The sequence below is a fragment of the Saccopteryx bilineata genome, chromosome 8 (genome assembly GCF_036850765.1).
Source record: "Saccopteryx bilineata isolate mSacBil1 chromosome 8, mSacBil1_pri_phased_curated, whole genome shotgun sequence".
In the NCBI taxonomy this organism is placed as follows: domain Eukaryota; kingdom Metazoa; phylum Chordata; class Mammalia; order Chiroptera; family Emballonuridae; genus Saccopteryx; species Saccopteryx bilineata.
The window spans coordinates 54,127,657-54,148,170 of NC_089497.1; the positions used below are offsets into that span (position 1 = coordinate 54,127,657).

Sequence of the window (20,514 nt, forward strand, 5' to 3'; positions counted from 1 at the left end):
TTTTTAACTTTGGAAGTCTGTCTCTTTCCCTTTTTTTTTTAAATAATTAAATTGAAGATAAAAACCAGTGAAGTGACTTGCCTGACCTCAGACAGCTAGTAGGTAGCAAAACAGCTTTGAACTTGGGTGTTATGATTCCAAATCCAGAGTATTTTCACACAACAGCATTACAGCCTGGGAGCCAATTTAAAAAAATAAATAAATAAAGGGGAGGCACTATTGTCATATTAACGTTAAATATTAAAAGGAAGGAAAGAAGAGAGATAGGTGACAGTATTTTCAATGCAGAGGAGGCTGTCCATGGAAGGAGAGGGTGAACCTGTTAAGAGAGAAAAAGCATTATTGGGTCTTGAACCTAAATCTCCTCCAGTCCCAAGCCTTTGGTCTCCTCTGGCTGTATGTATTAAGCTAAAGCTGATCGTGGTGGCCTTTGAGGAGAGGAAGCTGCCCAGGAGACGCACCGGTTTTGTACGGGGGGGGGAGGGGGGGGGCGCGAGTGTACAGCAGACGGCCCTCCCCAGCCTGCCCTGAGACCCCAGCCACAGGGGGCGTGGCATAAGGCTCTGGGCCGTGCCGCTGGCCGGGACTCCAGCGAACAGCTGGACTTTGGAACTCCGCCCCCTCAGGCCCGCCTCCTCGCCGGGCCCCGCCTCTCCCCCCCAAGGTGGCTCTGGCTCCCAGAAAGTCGAAGAGTCGCTGCGGTGGGTGCCCGGAGAGCGCTCGGGCAGGAGCGAGGGCGGGGCTGGGGGCTGGCTCCCGGCCGGCGGCGCTGAAGTTCGCAGCCCGCTGCGCTGCCACCCGCTGCTGGCGCCCCGGGCCATGCCGGAGCGCTGGGGCCGCGCGGCAGCATGAAGGGCGGCGACCGGGCTTACGGCCGAGGTCTGTCTTTCAGGTGGTTCTTTGCTAAGTGCTGCTGTTGCTTCCCCTGCAAAGGTGAGTGGCTGTCGGCATTTGCGCCTTCTTTTAGCAAAAGGCTGGGACGGCTGCCTTCGAGGGGCGGTGGGAGAAAGAGGGGTGGGTGGTGGGAGGGCGCCTAGGGAGAGTTTGCTGCGACCCGCGACCCGTGACCCGCGTTGACTTCGGTGTCTCTGGTAGAAGGCGCGCGGACTCGCTCGCTGTGTCTCGGTGAGCTTCTGACTTGGTTGAGAACAGCAGTTTGGAAACTGTTACTTATCGGCGACTTTGGCTGTCAGGGCGCCAGCCTGTAGGGGAGTGCGGTGTGGAGGCGGGGGGGGGGGGGGGGGGGGGGGTGAGGGGGGTGCGTCTGGAGCTGTGTGCGTCCCCACAGTGGCAGAGTCGCAGTTCCCTGCTCTCATTTACATATGGATCTCAGCTGCGGGAATAACTGATGACTCTTCGGTATAGGAATGTATTTGACACTTGTCTCTACACCAGGAACTATTTTTGCCAAAGTGACTATTTTCTTTGGGGCCTGGAGTGGGGCTTTTCCTCCCTCTGGGCTTTGGCTGGCCTAAGTAGGTTTGCAGCTCCGGACCAGAGTTTGGTTCATTAATTAACCAAGAACTCTCAATGTACCCAATTAGGACTGAATTTAATTATTTTGCTTAGTTTAATGTTGTTGAGGAGACTTGCAGGAAGCAACTGATTTTCCCAAAATCAGCCTGCAAAACAAGATGGCGAGAAGCATGACCGAGGGGAGGTTATCAGTTGTGTAGCCTCTCCTGAAAAAGAAATCCGGTTTTCCTAGACAGAGTGAGCAGATGTCCCTAAAGCCATCGTGCCACTTGAACACTTTAGCTTGGAGGGTAGGGGAAGAGAGATTCTGTCTCTGTGTGGTTAGAAGTGAGACTTCAGCTGCTCACTTGACATTTGCCCCTTTTAAGTATCATCCATTAGACCTGTCACCTCCACCCCCCATTTACAGTGCCCTAGTCTCTGTCCTTATTGTTGTCTAACAAAGTCCAAATGGAACTTTGCCTCTGCGTTACTGATGAATAAACTTTATCCAAATAACCTTTCACCATCTTCTATGCCACGTATTACACGCCCTGACGTGGGCTGCATCCTGAGCAGATAAGGCTACAAATATGAATTAAATCTGAAGGACGTTTCCCCAAATCAAAAATGTTCATAATCCCAGCATTAGACTCCCCTAGTCTGCATTTAATTAGAACAGCCTGGAACTGTGTGGTAGCCAGCTCTCAAAGCCAGAATTCAGATGGAGGAAGCATCATAGAGGGCCAGGGCCCTCACAAAAATCCAAGCCTACTTCAGAGACCTTTAAAACCAAGACCGGGAATGGAAGGAAGTGGGTATTACAAGGGCGAGAAAGCAGGAAATAGCCGAAGGGAGTCTGACTGGGTGGGTTTGCTCTTCTTCCATGGTGATGGGTTTCAGAGCTGGATTTCTTGGGAGTCCATTTCCTGTCCAGAGGCAGAATTCAGGGACTTGGGCGCTTTTCCAGATGTGTGGCAGCCCAGCTTCCCTACAGAGCAATTCTCTCAGGGTCTCTCCTCCAGCCTTGGCTCTGTGGATTGCTCTGGCTGTCCCTCTGTGCGGTGGCTGAGGAGGGGTTGGGAAGCACGCTCAGGGCGCAGGCTGGGCTGCCCCCGCCCGCAGCATTGGGAAATGGGTGGCTGCAGGCTCTCTGGCTTGGAGTGGGGGCCCAGGGAGAAAGGGGGTATATTGAAGGAGCCAGAGCAGGAGACCCTCAGCTGAACATTGAAGGACCCAACAGGCCCAAGCAATGAAAGCAGCTTTAAAGGGGAAAGGAGGGTAACAAAGGTGGGTGCCTTGTCACCTCCTCCCTCTCTACTCTTGACTCTTTCCTAGGTCTGATATGTGAAGATGGAAAACTGGGGCTCAAATCTGAGGAAGATGGTGGGGGAGGTGAGTTAGCCTCTTGCTCCAGCGGGGCAGGGTGATAGTATCTGAGGTGTCCGGGCACTCCCCTGGGGCTCCCTCTGTCCACCCAGCCTGCAGGCATCTCTTCAGAAGCAGATTGAAAAGATTGATAAGGTCTTGCACCGAGCTTGAGTACGTTGCCTAGAGCCCCAAAACTGAATGGAGAGAAGTTGGCCCAGTTGCATCACAGCGAAGGGCCCAGGGATGTGAGAGTCTGAGAGGCTGCATGGGGTGGAGGGCCTATCAGCCAGGGAGGTCTGCTGCCCTTTTCAGTTAAACCAGTTTCTCTGGTTGTTCAGACTTAATACAATTGAAAGGCAGCTTCCTCTTTTAAATAAAAGCAGCTGGTTATTTGGTCTCAATCACTTCTCCTGAGAACTTGGCTCTTTCCTACCCCTCGAGTAGCTAGCTGCACTCTGAAGCTGATGGGTTGGAACTCACCCACCACCGTGGTTCCCAATTCAAGGGACCTTCACTAACTGGCTTCCAGTCCCCCTGGGTTTAAAGGACACTTCCTTCTAAAGTCTGAGGAAAGGGAACCAAGGGGAAATGGAATGTTCTGGTTATTTTTGACTCAAAGCTAACTGGCTTTCTATTAGCTTTCTCTGGACTGTCTCTGGTAAACTCTAAGCGGTTGTAATTGTTAGCACTAGGATAAGACTCAAGGATTGAGCGATGTACTTGTGTGGCTCTTAAATAGTGTATTTGAGAAAAAATATGGAATGAAATTAGTTGAGCTTGTTTCTCGATTTGGAAAAGTGATGAAAGCCAACTCTCTAATTTTCTCTTGGTTCTATTGAATTTGAGTATGGTAATGGTGGTTGATGAAAGGTGATCTTTCTTCCCTACCTTGAAATTGGTGTTGAAGGGCAAGAAAATGGAAAAACAATAGTAGGATGAAAATAGAGATCAAGTGAGAAGGAAGCAAGACAACAAATACATTTGTAACTGCCTCTCTGGAAGTGAAAATAGCCAAATGAGTGATAATGGCCTGCATGTGTCTGAAGGGTGATTAGTCACTGATGTCACACTCTGTGGGCAGTTTCAGGACTGCTTTGCCTCCTTATACTTTCCTTTAAGCCTGAAGAAGTGGGGCAGTCTGGATTCTCTTTTAGTTATCTTAAAATTTAAAAAAGCGACTTGTTTCAGAGTGACAAAGGGATTTCAAATCACATGGATAAGTCCTGTGTTGCAGGCTGAACTTTGTGACTTCTTAGATCACGGAGCCTAGAAGATTTTTCTGACCTTGTAGGTGGAAGCCAGTTTCAGAGCCTTTAATTTTCTAGTCAACTTGTAATTAACTTTGGGTATGTGGACCAAAGTCCCTCCTTAGAAACCTTTCCTGATTACCCTCCTCCTCTGCTTCTCCATGGTGTGTGCAGGGTTTATTTATACTCGTTTATTGCTGTATCATTGTCCTTGCATTCCAAGCCCATCGTGTGTCCCCACCTACACCGTGAGACGGTGACAGGAGTCTGAGTCTATCAGAAGTGGAGGAGTAGTGACTTACCCAGGCTGAATCAGCTCACAGGGAAGGGTCTGGGGGGACATCCCCATGCCTCTTTGACCACAAAGGCAGTTAGTTGAGTTCCAGCTTGACTCTGATGTCATCAAGTGTGGATAAAGGTTATGGGGGTTCACAGGGCATCCCAAGTCATTCTCATCTAGAACTTCTCCCCCCACACACACACACCGTCTTCTCCCAGAATCACTAAGCAAGGACCTTATGATGTGATCGTTTCTTCTTTAGCCCGTAAATTAAACCCGCTCATTTTATAAACTGAATTTAATGTGTGAAACCATGATACCAAGTCCCTTTAGAATGGTATTGGTCACCTCAGAGAGGAACCCTTGTGACATTTCACTATTGTTTACTTTAATTCATGTCCTAATAGATAGAGCCTGATCTCTATGTTGATCAGGCGTCCCCAGTTAGACTTTCCCGCACAGTGGGACACTCCTGCTTAACAGCAGGGCTGGCCGCCTCTTCTAGACTATTCTTGAGGCAGCTGTGAGGATTCTACTTATCAGTGCTGAGACCAACTGCCACTGGAGGAAAGACACAACCAACCGACACACAACTTAGTTGTAAGAATCACACAGGCAGTTTGTTACTCACAGATCCTATAACGGGCCTGGGTACAGCTAAGGGGACCCCGTTGGCGTGTTCATTTCGGCTGTCCTTGGTCAGAGCAGCGTGGAGACAGTCCACGTTCAGTGTTGGAGTCTGGGTGCCTACCGCAGCAGGGGGGCCCTTAGCATTAGTACCTTTTCTGGCCAACGCCTTCTAACAGGTGTCAGGTGTCAATCTATAGGATTGTCATATCAAACCACCTTTTTAAAAAAATGTATCGAAATGTCACATCAAGCCACTTTTAAGGTGTTCCTAGGGAAGCTTTTTGTTTACGTTAACCTATAGAGTTATGACATCAAGCCATTTTTAATCTATAACTTCACACACATACTAACTGGGCTCTGCACTAAAGGCAAAGTCTGCCTATCATATCTGTATACATTAGATTAATTCCTATCCAGACGGCATAGCCTTATTTATTTGCCTTAATGGCTTTTAATATTATATCTTAATTTAATTCTATATATCTTCCATATTTTTTATATTTCTATATATTTAATTATTATAACATTATATTACTGTAACAATTCACCACTCAAGGAACAAAATTCTTGGGACCTTAACATATATACCCTATGGTTTGTTCATCTTCCAGGAAGTGCCTTTACCACCATGAAAATTGAATCAACCATTTAGCATACGCGTTTTTCCAATATATCTCTTAGTTTCCTCTGCCTCCCAGGAATATACCCTAATCTGGGGAGAATCGCCACACACACATACTGTCCCCAAGCCAGTCCTATGCTTTTCTTCTCATGGCTGATTCTTTGAGGAGGGTTAGTAATAGGGACATCAAGCATTACCAGAGAACAGTACTGACTGCTGGTCAGAATGGAGCCTGTTAGAAATGGGAGTGTGTGGGTTTGGTGGGTGAGGTGGAGCCCGGGAACGGAAGCTGAGTTTCCTTTCTCTGTGCAACTCTGGGCCCTGCGGTCACTGATAATGCTGTGGGCATGTCATCCCAGCGGTTCCAGGTGCTACAGGGGGCAGGTCTTAACCTGGAATAAAAAGGCAGAACTTCAGACTCTGTGTTTTTATGAGAGAGAGAGAGAGAGAGAGAGAGAGAGAAAGAAAAGAGGGAGGGAGGGAGAAAAAAAGAAGGAAGGAGGGAGGGAAAAAAGGAAGGAAGAAAGGGTGGAAAGAGAAAGGAAGGAAGGAAGGAAGGAAGGAAGGAAGGAAGGAAGGAAGGAAGGAAGGAAGGAGAAAGGGAGGGAGGGAGGGAGGGAAGAAGGGAGGAAGGAAGGAAGGAAGGAGAAAAAAGGAAGGAAGGAGGAAGGGAGGGAGGGAGAGAGAGAGAGAGAAAGAAAGAAAGAAAGAAAGAAAGAGAAAAAAGGATAAGAGAAGAAACAAAAGAGAAGCGAACAAGTGAACCCTGGGGCTTCACTTCTGAGCCGACAGCATTGCAGACATGCTCTACTCTGGAGCAGTGCTGTTGCTGTTCTGTTTCCTGATGTTCCCCTTGAGAATCATGATGCTCTTCTGCCCTAAGAATAGTGCCCATCCTTCTGAAGGGCTGCTCACCTCAGTGAGTGAGAGGCCACATGGCCTGCCCCCTCCTTCACACCAAATCCCTGGATTTTCTGAAGAATGGCCCTAGAAAAAGCTTGGTTCTGAAACCTGATGGGGCTTCTCAAATGGGAGTGGCTAACTGCTGGAAAGTTCAAAGGAGCCTTGGAGATCGTTTAATAGAGTGTCTCCTTTATACAGGACAACACAGATCCAGCCACATGGCTGCAGTCTCAGAACCAGAACCCCGTTCCTGTGCTCTTTCCTCATCTCCCTTACTGTCTTCCTGAGCATGTGGTTTCTCTTCCCCTGGACAGAGGCAAGCTGACCCATCGGAGAAGGGTAGAGGCAGTCCCCAGCCTGGAACCTGGGTGTTGACTGTGGAATAGTTTGTAGTTCTGGAGGGTTGGGGAGGGGGTGACTACATTGCCCAGAGCCATTTGGATCTGGACCGGCCTGGTCTGCTCTGAGTGGCCTTTAATATTAGTTGAGCTTGTCTCTCACTTTGGATCTCTTCTCTCCCAGAGCAGCTTGTACACGTTCTTAATAAACGTCTGTTCATGGTTTTCCCTGTGGTTCAGTTTGAGAAGTGCGCCCCCCTGCCTTGTTCTTTCTTATCCCTTTTCTTGAAGTGTACCCTTTCAGGTGGAAATGAATCAATGAAATGCATTCTTATAATTCCATCTTTGAAGGGTGCTGGTTTTTATGGAACGCGCAGGGTTTTACTTCATTTAGGAAGTGTTTATGTGCTGACCGCCTGCCAGCCCTGCACTAGGTACTGGGGAGAAATGGATTGGGGGAGCTCATTGGGTTGTGAGGATTGGTTACGATAGTGTATATAAAGGACTTAGCATAGCACCAGCCATATAAAGTGCTTAAAGAGATTAGCTGCTGCACTGGCCCGGGCAGCTATCGTCCCAATATGTCAAAGTTGCAGGTTCAATCCCTGGTCAGGACACATACAAGAATATCACAGTATGATGTACAGAAGGTGAGTAATGGAATTGTGCACCTGAAACCTGTGTACTTGTTAACCCTAATAAATTTAATTTTAAAAAAACTTGCAAAAAAGAGAGTGTCCCTCCCCCCCAAATTAATCAATAAATTAAAAAGAAATTTTTAGAAAGGCTAGCTGCTGATGGTAACAGTAATTGTAATACTTATCCTCAGGGGACTCCCAGTGGCTAGGTCTGTGGGGGTCCTCCAGGTGGTAGGTAATACAGGGGTCGGGAACCTATGGCTCGTGAGCCAGACGTGGCTCTTTTGATGCCTGCACCTGGCTCGCAGACAAATCTTTAATAAAAATAATAATAACATTAAAAATATAAAACATTCTCAGGTATTACAATCCATTCATTTCCTACCGCTCATATTCATGGTTGCGGGTGGCTGGAGCCAATCACAGCTGTCCTCCGGGACAACACCAAATTTTTATTGGATAACGCTTAACGTACACAGGTCGTTGTATGGCTCTCATGGAATTACATTTTAAAATATGTGGCGTTCATGGCTCTCTCAGCCAAAAAGGTTCCCGACCCCTGTGGTAATACCTGCCTCAGTGCTGCGGCATTGTCACTGGGGGAGAGGAAAGCTGGTGCTCTAGAAGGTATGATATGGATTTTCTTCCTTTTTAAAAAAAAATTAAACCCATTTTGAAAAAAAAGAAAAAAGAACACTTCTAGTATTATGATCACTGTGTTACATAACAGCATTTGAAAGAAGATACTGGCAGAAAACGAAGCATCCTTAAGTGATCCCTCTCTGAGGGGAGCATGAGGTATAAGAATTGGAAAATAGTTACACCAGTTTTGAAGTTCAGATCCTCAGAATGTAGGTTATCTGGTAAGACATCAGTTATTTTTGCCTATCGCTTGATGTTGGCTATGTCTTTCTGTTCATTTCAGTCAAGATTTATTGCACATCCCTGATGTGCAAAAAAGTTCTGCTGGTTCTTCTTCCGGCTGTTTTTGCATGACCTGTTGCCCACAACAGCCCCAAGGTCTGGACATTGCCCTGAGGGTTGGCAGGTATCTTCTGTATTCCGTGCGGATTGGGAGGCATGGGTAGTTTGGCTCCCCACTTAGTCCGCTTAGTAAGTAATGGAGCACTTCTCTCAGGCTGACAGAACCATCTGTGTTGGACTTCCTGGAAGGAAGGGAGCCCTGGTTACACCTGCGTGGCAGCTAGAAGGCTGCCAGGTTGGTTTTAGCCAGATAAAAGAGCAAAGATCAGAGTCACAGAGCAGGTTGTCCCACATTTCTTGCTGTCCTGGTGACTCGAGTAAGGAAACTGTCAAGTGGAAAGGAAGGGAAACCCCTTCTGCCCCTAGATTGAGACAGTCCCTCCTAAAAGCTTGTTTCCAGGTTTATCTGCTGTTCCTTGGGATGGGTTTAATTGTAGGCATATGTGTGTTCTCTTAGAGGACCCGGTATGTGGCAAGCTCTCAGGACTAACCAACTTCTGCCTCCCGACGTTAGAGCCTCTTGCTCCCGTGCAGAAAAGGGTGTTATCTTCCCCATCCAAAGAGGAACCAAGCCTCTTGCATTGTTAAAATAAATGCAAACTCTGTGCTTCTGCAGATTTCAGGTCTCAGTTGTACACTGGGCCCTACCTTCTTCTCTTCCCTGCTTCAGTGCAGAAGTTCCCGCACTGTGGTCACCTGGAAACATGTCAACATGCAAATACTGATTCTCAGCCCTGTTGATACATTGATTCGGAAACTCTGGGGTGGGACCCAAAGTCTGTGTTTTAACAAGCTCTCTATCTGGTTTTTTTCCCTTTGGTTTGTTCTATTCTCTTTGTTCTCTCTCCCCTCCCCACTCCTCCCTCTTCCCTTCCCCTTGCTCCAGCAAAAGCATTTAATAACTGAAGGCTTCCTGCTTCCCCAGAGAGTCTTGCTTTTTGAAGTGGCAGAGAGAGGCCTCCTTGGCTGCTCACTTTTACTTGCCCGGTGGACATGTGGGGGTGGTGTATGAATTAGGCATCACCTACCCATTCATTGAGCTTTTCAGCCCCCAAGGGTCCAGTCAGGGAAGCTGTTACATCCTTCTTCCCATTTGAGATTCCTTTGCTTTTATTTTGTTTTCCTCATCACTCTTAAAGCAACTATGCTCACTATAGAAAAAAATCAAGCTAGGCAAACAAAGAGGTCATGAAAGCTAACTTTATAGCATAATCCTAAACCATCTAGAAACAACTATGGTACACTCAACCACTTAACATATATCCTTTTCTATATGTTTACCAACCCTTTTAAAATAAGTGGGTTCATATTTTAAAGACTGCTTTACAACTTGCTCTCCCTTCATCTTCTGCACATCTTTCCGTGTAGATGTTTTTTCAGGATATTTTTAATGGCTACCAAGTATTTCATTACAAGACTTAAATGTGACAGTTGCTAGTATCGATTCAATATAATGGTTAAAGTTTGGTGGGAAGGGATGAGGAATGGCCCTGGGTTAAGAAATAGATCTTCCCAGCCCTGGCGGGATAACTGGGTTGGTGAGAGCATAAGTCCTGAAGCACAGAGGTTAGCGGTTTGATCCCCAGTCAGGGCACACACAGGAGCAGATGTTCCTATCTCTTTCCTGCTCTCTCCCTTTCCCTCTAAAATCAATGAAGTAAACATTAAAAAAAAGAAAGAATGGCCCTGGCCGGTTGGCTCAGTGGTAGAGCGTCGGTCTGGCGTGCAGGAGTCCCAGGTTCGATTTCTTGTCAGGGCACACAGGAGAAGCGCCCATCTGCTTCTCCACCCCCCTCCTTCCTCTCTGTCTCTCTCTTCCCCTCCCGCAGCTGAGGCTCCATTGGAGCAAAAAGATGGCCCAGGCGCTGGGGATGGCTCCTTGGCCTCTGCCCCAGGAGCTAGAGTGGCTCTAGTCGCGACAGAATGACGCCCCGGATGGGCAGAGCATCGCCCCCTGGTGGGCATGCCGGGTGGATCCGGGTTGGGTGCATGCGGGAGTCTGTCTGACTGTCTCTCCCCGTTTCCAGCTTCAGAAAAATAAAAAAAAGAAAAAAAAAAAGAAAGAAGTCTTTCCAGAATCAAACTAGACAGATTGATTCTTATCCTTGGTTTATGTGTCAACTCCCTCCTTTCCAGCTTTACTTTCTGCTGGATGTACGATCTGCACACCAAGAGGGCTCTTCCTCCAGAGAGCAGCAGGCGCCACGGCTAGAGCTGCAGGTTGCCCCTCTCGTCCTCTTCTTATTTTTGTGGTGTTGGGAGTTTTCTCACTCTGAAGGCTAAACAAGTCCACAGACTCCTCTGTTCTTTATTGAGACATACTTCCAAAGATAGGTCATTTTAAAATTATAACCGGGAAAGAGAGCCTTGGTTAACTTTTTTTTTTTTTTTTTTTTTTTTTTGCCTAGAAACTCGTACATAAACATTGGGAAGTCATTTGGATAGATAAAATTCTGTTACCTAGAGAGAACCGCATTAACGGACTTAAACGAACCGCATTAAAGGACTTTATCCTTTTAGTCTATTTTTCCATATGTGTATGTTCTTCAGAAATATGCTATAGCAATGTTATAAACTTTTCACATAAGGTATTGTACAGCTTCTGTGATGTTTTTACGGATGCATTCAGTAATAAGCTGGAGCCAGCTCAGCTCATATTGGGATTGTTAAATATTCAGGATTTTTTTAAAGCAGACTGGTAAGCCATTGGTAGCCTGAGAGGGCTGATGATGGCAACATTTTTACTGGGAAAATCCCTCGACACCACAAAGTAGGGTTTTTTGTTTTATTCAGAGAGCTATTTTATCTGTATACCATTAGATGCACATTTTATCAGGTATATCTATTATATCTTAAATTTTTTTATTTTAGAGAGGAGAGAGAGAGAGAGAGAAAGAAAGAAAAAGAGAAAGAGACAGAGAGGTTAAGGGGGACAGCAGGAAGCATCAACTCCCATATGTGCCTTGACCAGGCAAGCCCAGGGTTTCAAACCGATGACCTCAGCATTCCACAATGACGCTTTATCCACTGCGCCACCACAGGTCAGGTGATACCTTTTTTTTTAAATCTCCCTATTTTTAGTTGTTTCTAATTTTTTCTCTAAACAATATTGTCATGACCATTCTTATATTTAAGTCTTAGCATATACCCATCATTACTTCCTTAGGACAAATCCCTAGGAGTTGAGTTCCTGAGTCAAAGGACACCCAGAATTTTAAGGCTCATTCGCTGTCAGTTACTTTCCAGTTTCACACTCTTTGAAAGGAAACGTGTACTGTTTTTTGTTTTAAGAGGATTTATGAGCAACATCTTCTGGGACCAGGAATTTTGTGTTTCTCTGTTGTTTACTTCTGTTTACATTTTCTGAATTAATTCTTTTTATATAAAGAAACACCCGGCTGAGAGTATAATAAACCAATGCCTATGAGTCTTAGGCTACTTACTTATATACAGGGTGTAAAAGTATTTTGTGGTTGTTCTGGATTGAGAGGCAGCACATCATGATTATAAAGAGCTTGCACTTTGAAGCCCAAGTGAGTTTGAATCCCAGCTCTGCTATGTGTATGTGTGGCCTTGTGCAAAAACTCTTTGCCTCAGCTTCCTCATCTGGAAAATGGAGGTGATCCCAGATTCTCATCCTGGGGTTTTCCCACGACTCAGATGGGTTGGCAGATGTAAATCACTTAGGACTGGCACATCGTGAGGGTGAGGTGAGTGTTGATTAGTGTTAGCATTGAGTGTAGAGAAGTCTCTGTGGAACTGTGCCAACTGCCCCTTTCCAATGATTTCATTAATTACTTGATCATATGAGAAATCAAGCTGAGCGTTCATTGTGTTAGTCCCCAGATATCTCGGTACCATGTGGCGGGTTTTGGACCAGCAACCATAGAGAAGTTAAGATGTTTCCAGGCCCCTTAGGATCTTGCTGTCTAACTTGGGAACAGCTCCATAAGTGTGAAACAGTAATTGATAAGGGAAAAAAAAGGAGAATAGAGGCTGAACACAAGAAGGAGGATACTCCAAGTCCTACCTGACTGCTGACTAAAATAGGCAGAAGCTGATGGGGCAGAGGCCCCGGCGGCTGGCGGTCATCTGGGAGGACAGCTCAGGCGACACAGGGTTCTCCCTGGCCTAAAGGGCAGCAGGTTTTTAAAGGACTGTGGAGACAGTGTGAGCAAAGCAGCAGAGGCGGCTGGAAACTGGCTTCTGGAGCCGCGCCGTCCTGTGCAGCAGCTGTTAGCCACGTGTGCTCCTGCTCGAGCTGAGGCTGGTCCGGACTGAGACGCGCTGTACGGATAAATTACATGCCCGGTTTCCAAGACTTAACACTGAAAAATGTAGATCGTCTCAGTCAGTTTAATACTGACCACATGTTGACGTGCTAATATATTGGAGATACTAGCTTAAGTGCAATATATTAAAATCAACCACTTTTCCTTTTTAAAGTGACTACTAGAAAATTTAAAATTATATGTGTGGCTGACATTTGTGACTTGCATTATGCTTCTATCGGACGAGCTGTCCTGGAGTTTATGGTCCGTGACACATTGATGTGCCACAGTGGGCGACTCCAGCACTGTGTCCTTTTCTCCCGCCCCAGGGCCAGTTCCTGGCCCTCCTCCCAGCCTCTCCATGGGTCCCGGATGAGGGTGGGCTTTCTGATGCTTGAAAATGTCCACAGACCTTCTCAACAGACACTTTCAAGAAATGCAGTTACACTTTTTCCTTCCTCAGCAGAATACTTTGTGAGGGAACAAACGGGGCTTACATTGTCCACTGTCCTCGCAGAGCTCAGCTTAGCCAGCTTTAGGAACGTAATGAAGGAAAGTCCTGACGAGACTGGTGAACAGGAAGGGAGTGAGAGTAACAGCAAGGGAGTGAGCATGTGCTCCCATCTCCCGACTCTGACCCGGCACTAACTGATGCGGCCCCGCCTGCCTCTTCATGTGACGTGGGCATTGCTGGCCTGCGGGCTGCAGGGTCCAAGGGAGAAGAGGGGCTGTGTGGTGGGGCGGCGGGGGGCACTGCTCTGACTCCCGACTGAACCTGGGGCAAGTTTCGTTTTGTCATTCGGCTGAAAGATGTTTTGAGGGTTTGATGGTACCATTCTAGGCAGCATTTTTCACGCCCATTTTCGTCCTCAGGAAGCCTCATGGAGCGCCTGGCTGGGCACAGGGCCGTATAGGCCATTGCATCCATCCCCCGATCTATCTAGGGAGAGCTGTGTGCACAGTCGCTATGTCCCAGAACACAGGGTTTCCAGCCTGTCAGATCACAAAGATCTGTTTTATCCAGGAGAAGAGCGCTTTGTAAAAGAAAATGACTTGCCTGAGGTCTCAACTGGTATTGAGTAAAATGATACCATTCTGTCGATAGTATATCGGTTCTGTCTTTATAGCAAAGACTATACAAGAATACTTCTGCCCCTTTTTGGGGAGGAATGGAGAGGGTAGAGGCACTGGATCAAGTCTGCAGGGAGACTCGGATCTTCGGAGTAGACCTAGCAGGTCAGGGACCTCAGGGACCTGGAAGTCCCTCTCAGGTTCTGGAACCATGTCCTAGCCACCTGCTCTAGACTTTCCTTCATAGAAATCTGTTTCACAGTGTCAGTTTGCCCCTGATGTTTCTAAGTGTCTGGAGGAACTCGGGGGCGGGGGGGCTTCACTATTCTGAAATCAGCCAGATTCCCAGAACCTAGCCAGCACCGAGGGCTCGGGCCTGCTGGTCCTGATGAAATTAGGGCCGGCCCCACTGGCTTGGCATCTCCAAGCAAGGCGAGCCAACACAAGGAACCTTCTTAAGACATCTCAAGGGACCTTCCTATGACTTTCCAATCAAATCAGGCGCCCATGAAGCCTTCCCACAGCACCCAGGGAAGTCTGGCTGCCACACTGTTCTGGAGCCTGACCCAAGGTCTCCCGGTCTGGTCATCTCTGACTCTTCCAGGACTGGGGGGTAATCAGAAATCACAGCCAGTGAACCAAACGGACATGGCACAGCCCTTGTAAAAGAGCAGTTCATAGAGAGAAACAGATCTCTCTCACACACAAACACACTTTTCCAAGTGTTCTCAAAGGATGCGATGAGAATATCTCTTAGTAAAAGAGTAAAGTGGAGGTAGGGAAGAGGTGGAATTTAGGTTGGGGCAGTAGGGACCCTCCTGAGGAACTGGCAGAGATACCAAAAATGTTGTTCCTCCCATTCTTCTGGACCAAGTTTAAATAGTCTGCCCAAAAGGTTTTGCTAAATATTATGAGAGAACGTAAGGGAAGTAGAATTTAAAAAGCATAAAGCCAGACAGCTTTATAGAATTCACACGTCTGGTTCTTGCTTGACACTGATTTGCTTCCAGAGCTCACGTGCTGTTGTCTGATCCATACTCACCTGAGCGGCCAGTGCTCTGTTCACAAAGACCACTGCTGAGACCCTCGCTTCCTAATCCGTGACTTGAGTCCCAATCAGGCTGTCGTATTCATGCTACCACACTGGGGTCCGGATTAAAAGGGCCAGGTTCCCATTCACCCTTCCCTGCCTGGGGCTTTCCCGCCTGGCTCCAGGTTCTGCTCTAAGGCACTGATACCACCCCCCTGCACCCCCATTGCTCACGCATGCTGGCGGGTTTCATCCGAGCCCAAGTGAGCTTCTCTCCGCAGTGTTGTGCACTTGACCCTGCAACAGGCAGGGCTTGCACTCAGTGACCTCTCAGATCTTTCCCAGTTGCCATTCTACCGAGGGATTTAGAACACAGTGATGATCCTATTGGTTTACTTGGATTCTGCATGAAAACAGGAGACCTTAATAACCTTTTAAGGATTTTTCAGCTTTAAAAAATTTTAAGACCCTGTTTCTTTGTGCTTTGGTTTGGAAATTATACTTCCATCCTAACCGCCAGGATATAAGTCGCCAACTCTACCAGAGTGTCTATGGATCTCCTCAGACAGCCAGTTTCCCAGCTTCTTCCCAGCGAGGTGGTCAGGTCTAAATTTAACTGTGACCTTCTGTCTGCACATGCAAGCTAGGCCTACAGGAGCAAAATCAGAGCTGGACTGTTCTCAGGGGTCTGTGTGTGCGTGTGTGTGCACACATGCATACTCACAGGAGTTAGACAAGGCGGGCAAGGCTTCTCAGAAGGCCAGATCAGACGCTGGGGGAAGAAGAGGAGGAGTTCAGAATGAGAAGTATAGTTATCCCAAACAACTCCTGGACTTTATCCTAGCTTGGCTGGGTCCCCTGGAGAAAGGCAGCCAAATTCTCCACCTTTTCAGTTTCCTCCCACTGTAAAGTATCTATGATGCAGCTCACCTGGGTTTGTCATTACCGTGTCTTCCTGCCAAGCATTATACCACAATTATGTGTTCATCGCTGTCCCTTATTCCAGAGTCACCAATCCCAGGTTTAAGAGATACAGTCTGCACATTGTGTTGTCTAGATTTCAACCTTTCTTTGGTTGTCTGGCTTGCATCTTTTTTGGTTTGCATCTTTTTCTGTACTAATTAATGGGTACATATCTCAGAATCAGGACAGGGTCAAAATTTGTAATTATGTTCCAAAATAGCTTTGCAATTTTCATATGAGAGATGTACAAATGCCAAAGCATTGAAACTGCTTTAGTTTGTAAAATTTAGTCCATTATAATTTAGCCACACCTCCAATTTGTATGTATAGTCACGATTAGCACCCTACACAGTAAAAGTCATAGGTACGTATATATGTGAGATTTTTAGAATGGCATCAGATTATGGATCAGATAGGACACTGTTTTTCTGTTCAATCTCTAACAAACAGAGGCAAGGTGGAGAGGTTGACTGAGGGTGTGCATCTTTCAGACATGCCCCTGCTTACATTTGATGGGAGACCCTGATCGCAGAGAGGCTAGAGCCTGGATTGTAGCACTCTGTGAAAGTGCCCAGGTTAACATCACAAACAGGGACTCGCCTAGGAAGGGAACCTGGGTCTGCTGGGACTCTAGTGCTCATCTATCATTTTCTGTAAATAAACTGGAGGGTTTTTGCCCTGGCCGGTTGGTTCAGCAGTAGATTGTCGGCCTGGCATGTGGAAGTCCTGGTTTCGATTCCTGGCCAGGGCACACAGGAAAAGTGCTCATCTGCTTCTCCACCCTTCCCCCTTCTCCTTTCTCTCTATCTCTCTCTTCCCCTCCCGCAGCCAAGGCTCCATGGGAGCAAAGTTGGCCTGGGCGCTGAGGATGGCTCCATGGCCTCCACCTCAGTAGCTAGAATAGCTCCAGTTGCAACAGAACAACATCCCAGATGGGCAGAGCATCGTCCCCTGGTGGGCATGCCAGGTGGATCCTAGTCGGGCGCATGCGGGAGTCTGTCTGACTGCCTCCCCACTTCTAACTTCGGGAAAATACCAAAAAAAAAAACCCAAAACCAACCAACCAACAAACAAAAAATCTGGAGGGTTTTTTTGGCAAATGTCTCTTTAGCTCAGCTCTGTAAGGAAAGAACATGAATTGGGGTCAGACTGAGTTCCCATTCTGGCATCAGCACTAAGTTGCATTAGTAAAGTTACTTAAGTCATTTATGCTAATTTTTGTCTGTCCACTTGGGAACATAACAGATGTTTAAAGTATTTGTGAGGATTCAAATAAAAAAGGTGTGGGGCACACGTGTGCCGCAAGGCACAGTTTCTGGCTTCCTGGCACATGGAATGCACTCAGTAAATGCTGCCTTATGAACATCAGTATTCTTTCTCATTATCAGATATTTTTCCGACTTACAGGGCAGTAGTTTAAGTCGAACCATTAAGTGGGATGGAGAATTAATGAATATTCTTTGGAGCTGTCCAGGAAAACAGAGCTGTGACTTAGGCCTCTAATTACTGGTCTTTGCCCAATGTTTGATCCCTGGGAGTATCCCTACTTCAGAGAAGTTGCTGATCTGGTAGGTCGTAGAGTTGATTCAGGGCGATGGTTTCATTAAGAAAAAGCTAAAATGTCTCCTCCCTTTACCTGAAGGCCAATGTATTGGGTTCTTAAGCAATTCTTGCAAGCCCCTACTAAGCACCTTTTTATTTATTTATTGTAGGCCTCTGCTACTTAGGCTATGAAAGTGTGTGTGTATGTGTGTGCGCACGCACACATGCAACCCAAGCAATGCTTACGTTAAGAGCTTTGGAGGCCCTGGCCGGTTGGCTCAGCGGTAGAGCGTCGGCCTGGTGTGCGGGGGACCCGGGTTCGATTCCCGGCCAGGGCACATAGGAGAAGCGCCCATTTGCTTCTCCACCCCCTCCCCCTCCTTCCTCTCTGTCTCTCTCTTCCCCTCCGCAGCCAAGGTTCCATTGGAGCAAAGATGGCCTGGGCACTGGGGATGGCTCCTTGGCCTCTGCCCCAAGCTAGAGTGGCTCTGGTCGCGGCAGAGCGACGCCCTGGAGGGGCAGAGCATCGCCCCCTGGTGGGCGTGCCGGGTGGATCCCGGTTGGGCGCATGTGGGAGTCTGTCTGACTGTCTCTCCCCATTTTCAGCTTCAGGGAAAGAAAAAAAAAAAAAAAAAGAGCTCTGGAGGCACAGGGTGTATCCTGTGCCATTATCCTGTATTCATATCCAAAGTTGATCATCTTGGATGTGTTTCTTTAATTACAGCAATTATCTGCTGTGTTCCAGTAAACATCTGATCTGCCATTTATGGCTCAAAAATTTCTGTTCTGTCATCAGCAACCAATCAGAGGTTCTTGTATTCAGTAACCACATTGACCACTTTTAGTTGAAAACGAACTTGACATTTTAGTTAAGTGTATTATTGGTTAGATTTAGATTACTCTGTCCAGTAGTGAAACTCACAGATAGACCTACGTGTTCAATGGAAAGGAGGAAGTCAAGAGTCCCCCAAATGGACTCTCTTTGAGCTTGTCTGTGCTGAGTCATGTTATTTGATCATCCTTCAATTAATCCCCGTGGTCCAGGGAATTAGATATTCCAGCTATGTTAGGACCACCCTGGGGTGGGGGTGGAGATTGAACTCACAAAGCTGAGAAATCTGGGTGCTCTTATGAAGGGGCAGGAGAAAAATGGGTGCTGGGGAGGAAACCAGCAGGTGCCCACCCTGTTGACCTGTGGGCCGTTAGTCTGATGAGGAACCTCAGTGCGTTTAAGGACTGTGGAAATCCCTCTGCCTCTTCTGTTGTATGTGCTATGAGGACAACAGGACCAGTTCCTGTGGAGGGGTGAGGAAGATGTGTACAGGGAGGCCTTGTGAACAGATAACACGGGCACTGGGTCTTGAAGGGTCAGGAGGGATGTTCTTTATCTTAGAAGTCAGACAAAAGAAATAATATAAAGAAAGCCATGGTGTTCTGCACTGGAATGGGGTGTCTGTGAAAATAATGAACAGGTAGCAATTTACCTGGTGGTAGTATAGTATCTTGTGTGGTCTTCTGTTTTGGAGAGTCAGCCTACACATTTCACAGATGGGAAGACTGAGGCTCAGAGAGATTAAATGATTTTCCCAAGAGCATGTGGTCAATGAGTTGAGTGCTGGTTTCCTCTTATTATTCTATTCTTTCTCATTTACCCAGCTGCCCAGCTAGATTCTGATCATTGTATCAAGTACTGTTTTTGGTTTTTTTAATTACTATAATGGAATCAGGTACAATTCCATATTGTGTCCCTGAAACTATGGGGTGGGTTAGCAGTTCCAGCAGCGGCTTTTTCTTGTGGGCTATTTTATTTGCATATATAAGCCTGGTGCCGCCAAAGCTCTTAGCAGAAGCAGCATCTGGCACACACACGCTTTTATACCCTAAATAGCAGAGACCTAGAAATGTTTGTCTACTTTTGCCAACATCTGACTGTGATTATCTTTAACCACAGTCACACTTGTTTGTCTCTTAAAATAGTATTGACTCTCCAAGGAGGCTATTTCCAGTCGTCACAGCCCTCCGAAAAGCCTGTCTCTTCTCCCTGCCTTCTTCTGGTACACTTAGCAGCCTGTGATTTACTGTCATTGACTTCCCCACTCCTCTGTGTTGACACTCCTGAGTCCTTCCTTAAGATCTGAAGACCTCTCCTCATGAGAGTATTGGGTTTCCCCTCTCAGACCCCCCCACCTATTGACTCTGATCATTGAAAGTATAGCTGTCCCTGAGATGTCCATCACCCATTCCTCCTTGTATTCTCAGCTTTGCCTGCAGGCCATGACCAATATGCAGGGGTTGGTGTCCCCAAAGGAGAGTGGGCTAAAAGCCAAGCTGTGTCTAACCTGTGGGATGGGCCCAGATGATATATGAAATGGAGTAGCACCTCTTCCCGCCACCCCCTGACCCCAACATGCACATTAAAAATGTCTGTCCTTGGCCCTGGCTGGTTAGCTCAGTTGGTTAAGAGAGTCGTCCAGAAACAAGATTGCAGGTTCGATCCCCAGCCAGGCATACACGGGAAGCAGCCAATGAATGCATGACTGAGTGGAACAATAAATGAGTGCTTCTCTTCCCCCTCCCCTCTCTTTCTCCCTTTCTCTCTCTGTCTCTCTAAAAATAAAATATTAAGCCCTGGCCAGATAGATTAGTTGAAGAGTAGTCCAGAGCGTGGAGGTTGCTGATTCGATTCCCAGTCCCAGGCACATACAGGAGCAGCTTGATGTTCCTGTCTCTCTCTCCCTGCCTTCCTCAAAAAATAAAAAAATAAAGATAAATTTGTTCTTGCTTTGCGATTGTGTCTCAGAGAAAATCAATATTCTCCTATGCTAGTCTATTTGGTTCCTTTGCTTTGAAGTAAATGTTACCTCGTTTTGACTTTGAACTTGATGAGAATGAAGAAAAGAAGAAGAAGGAGGAGGAGGAGGAGGAGAAGGAGAAGGAAGAAGAAAGAGGAAGAAGAAGGAAGAAGAAGAAGGAAGAAAAGAAGAAGAAGGAAGAAGGAAGAAGAAGGAGGAAGAGGAGGAAAAGGAGGGGGAGGAGGGAGAGGAGGAGGAGAGAATGAAAAGGTTTTTCCCTAATGGTTTCTATCTATGTATCGCCCACCCTCCTTCAGCCCCTAGACTTATTAATAATACGTCATAGCGAGCAAAGAAAAACTGCTACCAGCTGGAGC

The 20,514-nt window shown here is 46.9% G+C and overlaps 1 protein-coding gene across 25 annotated transcripts in view; it reads left to right on the forward strand.

The window, feature by feature from the left end:
• The window catches only part of KALRN (kalirin RhoGEF kinase), a 735,103-nt gene that overhangs the window by 597,986 nt on the left and 116,603 nt on the right, over positions 1 to 20,514 (forward strand). For 4 of the 25 annotated variants that reach the window (XM_066240747.1, XM_066240748.1, XM_066240749.1 and 1 more), the window contains exon 1: positions 663 to 933. The exons of 18 other annotated variants lie outside the window; for them this stretch is intronic. In XM_066240747.1, the coding sequence (XP_066096844.1) occupies positions 849 to 933 (85 nt within the window). In that variant the 5' untranslated portion in view covers positions 663 to 848. Of the gene's footprint in view, positions 1 to 654; positions 934 to 20,514 lie in introns of those variants that run through there. 3 more of the 25 variants (XM_066240744.1, XM_066240745.1, XM_066240746.1) reach the window with 2 other exon arrangements.